Source organism: Malania oleifera, chromosome 10 (genome assembly GCF_029873635.1).
Source record: "Malania oleifera isolate guangnan ecotype guangnan chromosome 10, ASM2987363v1, whole genome shotgun sequence".
Lineage (NCBI taxonomy): Eukaryota > Viridiplantae > Streptophyta > Magnoliopsida > Santalales > Ximeniaceae > Malania > Malania oleifera.
The window spans coordinates 27,564,683-27,575,063 of NC_080426.1; the positions used below are offsets into that span (position 1 = coordinate 27,564,683).

At 35.4% G+C, this 10,381-nt stretch overlaps 1 protein-coding gene across 1 annotated transcript; it reads left to right on the forward strand.

The window, feature by feature from the left end:
* The first annotated feature begins 4,968 nt into the window (after positions 1-4,968).
* On the forward strand, positions 4,969-10,102 carry LOC131166479 (uncharacterized). Its single transcript, XM_058125079.1, has 2 exons — positions 4,969-5,740; positions 7,939-10,102. Exons 1-2 carry the CDS (start codon positions 5,176-5,178, stop codon positions 9,888-9,890), a joined length of 2,517 nt encoding a protein of 838 aa, XP_057981062.1. The 5' UTR covers positions 4,969-5,175; the 3' UTR covers positions 9,891-10,102.
* Positions 10,103-10,381: the final 279 nt, after the last annotated feature.

Below are 10,381 nucleotides of genomic sequence, written 5' to 3' on the forward strand. Positions count from 1 at the left end.
CATCTATTTGTTCATTTTTTAACTTGTATAGATCATTGTATTAATCTTTTGTACAATATGAGGATTTCCATTATTTCATTTGCATAGATGAACGGTCTATTATTTCATTTGTACGATATTATATTTTTTCTTCCAATCTAAAAGGATCGTTGTATTATTTATGTATAATTTAAAATATTTATTCATTCTCCACAGGATGAATATGTGAATGATATTTGGTTATGATAGGTTGGATGTGTATATAACTGGTGGAGGTAACGTTGTAAACATATTGGTATGCCAAATGTTGTGTAGGATAAATGTTTTCTTTGAACAGTAGCATGGATGGATATGCTGAATGTTCCAAAGGGAACTCTGCCGAATTTTTTATAGTAATTTGATAAGTTGGATGTGTATGTAACTGGTGTATGTAACATTGTGAACATACTGGTATCAATTGTGTTTGATAAATGTTTTCTTTGAATATGTGCATGGATGGAAATGCTAAATTTTTAAAGGAGACTCTGTCGAAATTTTTATAGTAATTTGATACGGTCGATGTGTATGACAGTGGTGAATGTAACATTGTGAACATACCGGCATGCCTTGTGTAGGATAAATGTTTTCTTTGAATAGGTGTGTGGATGGAAATGCTAAATTTTTAAATGGGACTCTGTCGAAATTTTTACAGTAATTTGATATGTTGGATGTGTATGGAACTGGTGAATGTAACGTTGTGAACATACTGATATCGAGTGTGTTAGATAAATGTTTTCTTTTGACGTCCAATACTCATATTACTATTATTTATATTATAGAATATTGAGACAACAACAACTAAAGAACTCAATATAAAAATCAGACGTTATAAATATATAGTAACTCATTGGACATATACCATGGTTTATGTGAAAAGAATTCATGCCTGTAAAGTAGGTCATGAGCTGCATACTTACCACAAAAGAAAATTATGTCAAACTTCATGAATTGTCATTAAAAATTGCTGCCAAATGAGCATCGCATATTAGTGGAACTGCATACATGAAGTTTGACAATAATTGGAGGAATAAACTTTGTTCCCGAAATTTGAACCCTATATCTCCCTCCCCCCCCCCCCTAAACTAAACACAACATTCATGCTCAAGCATGTACCAAACGAAGTCAAATTTCTAACCATAAGGCTATCTTTTATAGGCAACATGCCTATACATATGAAACATTATTACAAAAATTTGGCAATTGCGTATCTATTTCAAATTAATCCTACGAAATAGTGTACGTAACAAGTGTAAAAAAAGGACTTCGATAAGCACAAACACCTCTTTAATTTGATCCAGCTCAATGTTCAAAACCTGGACGAACTGATACTTGCTAACCCTATCTCTCAATTTCCAACTACAATATTGTCTTTTCTTATGATGTTCTATTTGATATGCACTGCTCGGAGTACCTAGGAACTTGAATGAAATAAGTCTTAAAAGCATTGTCCAAAATGTTTAATATTAGGTTACTAGTAGTGCAGCTACTGCTCCTACACCTAAAAATGTTGCTCAAAATAAACCAGCTAGTCTTCCACAGGCCTAGCCCTGTCATTTGACATCATTCCATTTGGGGCTTAGTAGTGCATATACAAACATTATACATAAATATGTGCATATATACACACAAAGACACATTCACACAAACATATATACATAAGTACATATATATTGTACTAGTATAATCATTTAGAATGAAATGAAAGGTGCATACTCCCAAGGAACATCTCGTACGAGCATCCAGTCCGCCTCCTTATCTTCATAAGTGAGCACAAATTCGGATGATCCATTTAAAAGCTGGGAGGTCATTCATGCTTGCTCACTCTTTCCACTCGAACGTAGTTACACAATCATAATTACAGTTTAAAACTATAACAAAATTATCTATGTAACTCATTACTGTCCTAGTCCTACTAAACCACTTGGTTCTTAAACCTAGTCGTTAAATTGAGGTGCAACAATGATTTAACAATAGTCTCACATAAAAAATTTTAAGATCAAATTGATAGAAATAAGTAAATTACACATTACTGATAAAAAATATAAAAAATAAAGAATACACTCGTGAATCAAAGTGATGCCCGTGGTTGGATTAACAAACATGTCCGCCAGTGCTTGGCTTAAAGTCTCATAGCAAGCCTGAGCATTTAGATCCACTTTCCTCCCTATTGGCAATCCATCCATGTTAACCTTAACAAACCCTAGATGTCCTTTTTCCATAGTAGCAGTATTGTTCTTCTTGCCACCATTGTACCCTTTTTTCTTTGAAGTATCCTGCAATTTATCATCCTCGCATGTCTCATCTTCTTCAGAGGTCAAAGTCTTTGCCTGGTTAGCCAAGTTGTTCATCCTATAAGCCTTTATAGGCGGCCATCCCACAACCTGACTGCTCCCAAGGAACAAAATTATTTATAGTAATGACTAATGAGTAATATATTAGTTGAGACATGGAGAGAGAGAATAAATAGTGACATGAGGCATCAATTATGCCAATCTTTTAGTTTCAGTCATGATCCCAATCTTTTAACAATCCAAATTAATATAGGCAGATCCTTATGAGTGACCCTTCTCAAAGTTAACTAAATTTAAATGGTTTCACAGTAGCAAGAAAGAGACGGTGTAGAAGAGAAGGACAATTTCTCAATTACACAAAACTCCAAATAAAAAATAACTCTATAGGATTAGTTAATATATGCTTTGCCTGGTTGCTGAGAGGATTAATTTTTGCAACAAAAATGGATTAATATTTTAATAAATTGGTTTTTCTTTGCGAGCTTCAAATTTGGGAAAATTAGAAACTTTACTTCGGTATTTTACATATAAAAATAATCAATATTTTTTTTCTCTACTCTTCATCATTTCAGTTTTCTCTGCAATTTATAAAAGGACGGTTAACCCTTAACAAAAGAAAATTGAAACACGCATATTAGAAAAATGAAAATGACATTAGAATTTATAGGGAAAATGGTGGAACAGAAACACAGAGAGAGAGAGAGAGAGAGAGAGAGAGAGAGAGAGAGAGAGAGAGAGATAGAGAGAGAGAGAGAGAGAGAGAGGATAATAGAGGAACAAACCAAAAATAGGAAATGTCAGAAATGCAGAAATTAAAATCCTAACTCCATCAAAGGGAACAGGATCCCTAAAACTCATTATCAGAGAAAAAACACATTAATAATGCTAAAAGAAAACATGAGAACAAAAAGAGAACCAAAAGAAAATAAAAAAAGTGTTATGCTACCATAAATATTTATGCTGACAACGGTAGCAGTAGCAACAACTTCTTGGGCAACAGAATCGGCGGCTCTCTTTGTGCTAGAGACAGCAGCATCAGAAGAAGAGGAAGCTCTGTTTGGAATGAAATGAAAGGTGCATACTCCCAAGGAACATCTCCTACGAGCATCTAGTCTGTCTCCTTATCTTTATAAGTGAGCACAAATTCGGATGATCCATTTAAAAGCTTGGAGGCCATTCTTGCTTGCACACTCTATCTACTCAAACGTAGTTACACAATTATAATTACATTTTAAAACTAGAATAAAATTATCTATGCAACTCATTATTGTCCTAGTCGTACTAATTTAACTTTGAGGTCAAAATGTCTATGTACTCTTAAACCACTAGGTTCTAAAAGCTAGTCGTTAGATTGAGGTGCAACAATGATTTAACAATAGTCGCACATCAAAACTTTTAAGATCGAATTGTAGAAAATAAGTAAATTACACATTACTGATAAAATGGAAGTGATGCCCGTTGTTGGATTAACAAACATGTCTTCTAGTGCTTGGGCTAAACTCTCATAGCAATCGTCAGCATTTACACCCACTTTCCTCCATATTAGCAATCCATCCATGTTAACCTTAACAAACCCAAGATGTCTTTTTTCTTTGCAGGTTTTTAAATCCGAAAAAATTAGATACTTTACTTCGGTATTTTACATATGAAAATAATCAATATTTTATTCTCTACTCTTCATCATTTCAATTTTCTTTGCAATTTATAAAAGGACGGTTAACCCTTAACAGAAGAAAATTGAAACATCCATATCAGCAAAATGAATATGACATTAGAATTTATAAGAAAAATGGTGGAACAGAAACACACACACACACACACACACAGAGGATAATAGAGAAACAAACCAAAAATAAGAAATGCCAGAAATGCGGAAATTAAAATCCTAAGTCCATCAAAGGGAACAAGATCCCTAAAACTCATTGTTAGAGAAAAAACAAATTAGTAATGTTAAAAGAAAACATGAGAACAAAAGGAGAACCAAAAGAGAATAAAATAAGCGTCAGCGCTTCCATAAATATTTATGCTGACAACGATAGCAGCAGCAGCAACTTCTTGGGCAACAGACCTTAGGCTCTCTTTGTGCTAGAGACAGTGGCAACAGAAGAAGCATAAGCTCTATTTGGAACATGTTAAATTATTTAAATACTAATTATTTGCAATTAATATTTAAATATTTCCTATTCAAAAAAATAATAAAAGATTTCTCAATTTAATTAAATATAATTAGTGTATATTTATAGTGTATGACTGTTATATTTATTTTTGATAAAAAAATATATTTAACTAAATTACGAACTATAATTTATTGTATGTCAAAATTTAAATTAATAACTGAAGAATTTTCAATTTAATTAATTATTAATAAGTAATAAAGGGAAAAGTTAGGTGCACGAAATCTCGCTACTTGGAGTAGTAATATTTAAGCAAATCTCGCTATTTTGTGCAGCGAGATTTAAATGTCAGACCCAATCTGACACGAACGTGTGACAGTCAAGGAAAATACATACGTGAGAAATCTCGCTGTTCCGAGTAGTGAGATTACATCAGAGTCTACTTATCTGTGATATTATTTAATATATATATTTTTTAAAAAAGTTAAGACGAGGAAAAACTCTCATGCCTTTTGTATCCATTTTATAAACTTTCGGTGGTAGTAGATGTAGACCGCAGTGCCCATAAACTCATTTCAAATTTGTTCGCAACATGTTCATGGATTTGCGGGAGAGTGGGGGTTAAACCTAATGGTGTGTTCATGGGTTTGCAGGAGACACAGGAGAGAGATAGTTTTGGGGAAGGGAAAATGAAGCGTTGAGATTTCTGTGACTGCCGAGTAATCTGGGAAGGCTTTTGATTTGCGAGTAAAATGGAGCTTGTGCGCGGAAATTATCAGAAAGGAGACGTCGTCTGGGGAAGGACCTCGCACCAAACACAATCATGGCAGCCCTGTTTCGTTCGGAGATGGGATCAGCGGGGGGTTCTCGTCTCCTTCTTCGACTGCCCAAGAACTCGGTACTTCCCGGATTCCGAAATCTGCTCCTTCGAGGAAAATTTCGAATCGCTCTATAAGCATGTTGGGTCTGAGGAGTTGCTAAATCGTGCTCTAGTACGGTTTCGTCGAAACGCTGCTTGGCGGCTAATGTGCCCTTGCCAATTGTCGTTGGAACACATGACTGTGCGCCGAAAACCTAAGGAGCAGGTTCTTGAGGAGACCAGTTCGTTTCGGCCGGATTTGGTGTTGAGGTTTGTGCACGGAATGGCTGTTTTCCCTTGGATTGAAGAAGCAGAGATTGCTACTGCGGCGAGGGTGGTTTCTCAGCTTGATATCTTTCGGTACTATGTTTCGATGAAGCAGTATCTTATGTACCAGGAGCCATGGCGGCGCTGTAAGAGTTCTTCTGCTATTGAAAGTTCAAAAACTGTGTTAACCGGTACGTGAATTTGTTGTTCCATCTCTAGTTTACTTGATCTTCTTGCCACTTTATTTATTTATTTATTCATTCATTTTTACTCGTGGGTATCCTCATACTCATGAGTCATGAATCATGCTTGAATTATTTATGGAGATGATCAATACAAGGCAGTGGTGTGGCCTTTTGCTTTCCTGAAATACCCAAAAAAAGTTGACCAGTTGTTCTCTCATACTGTATCATTTCAAAATTTCCTCATTTTTATCTATAATAAAATCCTCACTGTATTGTGTTTCTTCATTTTAATTCTTGGTTCGCCTGTTTTCTTAATCGCTATAATTAGAAGAATAATGAGATTTTGTTGAGTTTAAAAAAAGCTCAACACATCTTATCCAACATTAATTCTTTTTGGGACTACAAGCAACATTTGTGTGACAATCTGGATCATGATACTTTCCCTAAAGCAGTTCGTATTCATTCCTGTTGCAACTGAGGAAATGCTGTATCAAAAAGGAATAATTCATCTGTAGCTGTTTTGCAGTGATTCAGCTAAAGATGTCAAAATATCATTTGTAGTTGGTCTCTGAATGCTTACTTGGCATCGAAAGAGAACTGATTAAATGAATATAATCACCCATTATAAACAAAATTAGGCATGTCTGCCTGGTGGTAATATGTCAATATCAAAACTCAAAGCCGAGAGGTTTTTGAGTTCAAAAAGAGTTAATGTTTGATAAGATGTGTCAGAGCTGGTTCAAGTTCTTGGCAGTCTTAAAGATTTCATTTTTTAAGATTACGGCTATTAATTTTTTGGACGAATTTCTAGTAGTATTATTGTTTTATTTTGTTTTTATTTGAATTGATGAGTGTTCTGCGCTTTCTTCTCAATGGAAGAACACTATACTCCAACAATGTAAGACCTAAAGTTCTATTTCTCCTGTTTTAGCACAAAAATAACACAGGCAAAGAATGGAAGGTAATCATGTTATAAATAAATAAATAAATAAAAGAAATGATGTTCTAAATCAATCAGGTTTGTTAGGATATGATAGATCTAGTGTTGTGTGAATTGATAAATTCATATAAATTTGTTAGATTCATGAGTTGAATTGATAGATTTGGTGTGATGTTCATGGGAAAGGGTTCCTGTTTTATTTTTTTCCCATTTTTACATATTTATTAAAAAAAATAAAAAAACTTTGATGATGGTTTGCTAGTACTTATCATCTATTTTGATGACTGCTATGCCATATAATTTTTCAGTTTTCAGATCAGCAGGGTTGTAATTTCTCATGCAAATTAGTACACAATGTGGTCACTCAGTCATATCTATTTCCAAGATTAATTTAGAGGAATCAAGGAGCTGTGGTTGAGTTTTTTATTGTAGTTAATATGCCTGGAGGATACTGGATAAAAATGGTTCCAGGAGATAAGGATAAATAAGTCGGGAGGCACTAAGTGGCTTTTGAAAGTGGAGATGCAAATACATTAGCAGCTCTTGGTCCTCAATTTCATCAAATAGCAGTGGTGTTATTTTCGTTTTGTGATACGAGAAGAGGCACCCCTTGCTATTTATTTGTATGGATGTGGTGTTTCACGAGGAAACCATATGCAATTTGTAAAGAAAAAGAAAGGATGAACATTTAAGTAACTTGCAAGCCAAATTTTTTTTAGATCTTTAACTGCACTAAGTGAAATTTTGAATTTTTCTCCTCAATTGGATTGATAAAATATGTGTTGGCAAGTTCGATACTGAACCATGATAATCAGTAAATTCTAACACCCAGTGAATCAGGAACTGGTACAGAGGTTCCAAAATGTTTTCATTGTGGAACACTAAATCTAACGATCCTGGGTTTTAAATTCTATATTTTCCGCATAACATATTCTTTTATTAGTAAAAGTGGAGAATTATCACATTATAATTCTATTTCAGTAGTTATCAATCCATTTCACAGAAGAAAACTTTATCTAGATTTTGAAACACCTTAGGTATGTCTCCAAAGAATATATGTGCTGTAGCTTAACTGTTGTACTGCAATTATGTTCTCACCTTCTTATGCTATTCAGCGAGCCTTTGACTACTCTCCTTGATTTTTTTAATAAGTTACCAATATTAGCAGCAACAGCAGCAGTCCAAGATTCTTTAGTTTTCTTTTTAACATCTTGAACTGGGCAGATTTTTTTGTTAATTTTCTTTTCTTTTGACTTTGAATCAGGCATTTATTCAACAATGCAGTCATCATCATTTGGAAACACTGTGCACCCAATCATCCAAGAATCGAGAGACTTAGAACTGAGGAATAAATGTGAGGCATTGTCTAAGCAAGTGGATAATAATTTTGCAATTTGGGCAAAAAAGAGAGCAAACTGCAGTGCTTCTGTTTCAGAAAAAGCTATTACTTCTCTGCACCAGAATCAAGTGGAATTTGGTGGCGAATCAAGTGCTTTAATGGAGGAACATTCAGTGCCTGAAGGAGATAGAGGATTGGTGAACTCAGGAATTACAAGGCAAAACAATGACGATGCTGTTATTTCTTACAGTGAACATAAGGAAGATTGCTTCCCAGAAAATGCTAATTCTTACTCTCCTGAGGAGCTGGACAATGCACCTGCGGACATAAATGTTGATGGATCTGACAGTGTCTTGGTAAGAAGACAACATGAAGAAAGTCAGTGTCATGGCTTTCCCCTGGCATTTGAACTCAGGACAGGAAATCAGAAAGACTCCACTGAGCAAAGTGTGGAACAATGTCACTGTGATATGCATGCAAACTTGCACTGTCTGGCTCGAAATGCTTTCTGTGGTTGGGGACAGTGCTTGAAAATAATGGTGCAGAATTTCTTATACCAGAATATATCTAATCCCTGGCCAGGAGAAAATTCTCTTCATAAAACCAGTGAAGATCAATTCTATCATTCTGGATGCAATAATGCCTCCATGATTTGGCTGAGGAAGGAGGTTGAAAACAAAAATGGCATTGCAGATACTTCTGGTGTCTTAACACTTTACACGGGAAGCCCTTTCAACCGTTTGGCATTGAAAAGGGGGCTTGAAAAATCTGCCATGCCTGAAATGATTGAAGTTGGCATGGGGCAGAAACCTGGAGGAAGAGTTAATATTCTAAATGATGATAAGGCCTTGGTATATTGTGTTAAGAAGCAGAAATGTAAAGGAAGTGTGTTTAATGTAAATGATTGTGGAACCTCCATTTCCTATCTAAATAACGCCTCTGACAAAATCACTGAGCACATGAAAGGTGATGTCAACCTCAGTTTGGTCCAGCCTTCTGCCAGTGTATGGTTCAAGAATGCAATTGGAAATCATGTTGATGGTTATGAAGCTGGTGATGCAACTGCAACAACGAGCGAATATCCGTCATTATTCATAAATCAGATCAAGATGCAGTTAAACAATAGTGTTGGTTCCACATCTAACGTGACAGACAAAGTAGCTTGTGTTTCCGATGTTCATAATGTATCGGGGGACGTGAAAATTGATCCCCACATTGGTTTGGTGCAGCCTTCTGCTACTGTGCCATTGTTTAAGAATGCAGTTGGAACTCATGCCAATGAGGATGAAGTCGGTGGATACAATTCCTTATCTACTGATCAAAACAAGATGCAGCCTAGCAGTAGTAGTCGTTCCACATCTGATGTGACCAATAGGGAGGTGATCCTGAAATCCACTATTAAGAAGACTTCCATGGAGGATTTAGAACTAAAGGAGCCAACTGATTCTGATTTACCAGCTAAGTCACAAGTGGTTGAGGAACCAGAAAAAGTTGGCAGATTCGTTGGTCCTGCATCTTTGCACATGAAGTTCCCCAAGGATTTTGCTCTGCCTTCCAAGGTTGAGTTGGTGAAGAAATTCAGTAAATTTGGTCCGGTGGATTCTTTAAAAACAAAAATCTTTTTCTATACGGGTTCTGCCCATGTGGTTTTCTTTTGCCAACTTGATGCAGTGGCTGCTTACCAATTTGCTAAGAGAAGGGATATATTTGGTCATGCGGATGTCAGGTTTTGGCTTGACCCATATGAACAGAAGAGAAAAAGAGTCGAGTTTACGACACCCATGTTCAACCTAAAGTCTTGTCTTAAAAGATCTAATTCCACTGGGGAAAAGGATGGCAGGAAGCCTCGCCGTGTAAGATTTCTGTTAAGAACCTAGATTAATCAAAATTTATTAGCTCTGAGTCTCCTAAGAGATTACAGTAGGATTAGAGGCCTAAATATTTTTTCTTTGAAAGCATGTTTTGGTGTTCTGCTGGTAGAAAACTTTAACTTTATTAGTAGTAGTATTAGTAGTTCTTTTCATATCATATTTGCATTAGAGATGAATTCACAACATGAATGAAGCCCCACAACTGATCATTTATTCCACATCAATTTTTTTTTAAAAAATTTCTGTTGATCTAAAGTGACAAGTTCTTTACATGTCAACATTGGGTTTGCAGATCTGTTCTGAGTTTAGTGAAGTTTCTTGAGGTTTTGGTTTTACATGACCTGAGCAAGCCATAAATCTTCGATCAACAAATATAGAGATCACTAAGCATAAGACTATTTAAGGGAGTTCACTAGGCATTAGAGATGAGTTAAACAGACAGGAAAGGGTATATGGAAGTTATTTCGTTTCCAATCATCCAATGAAATTGGCAAAAA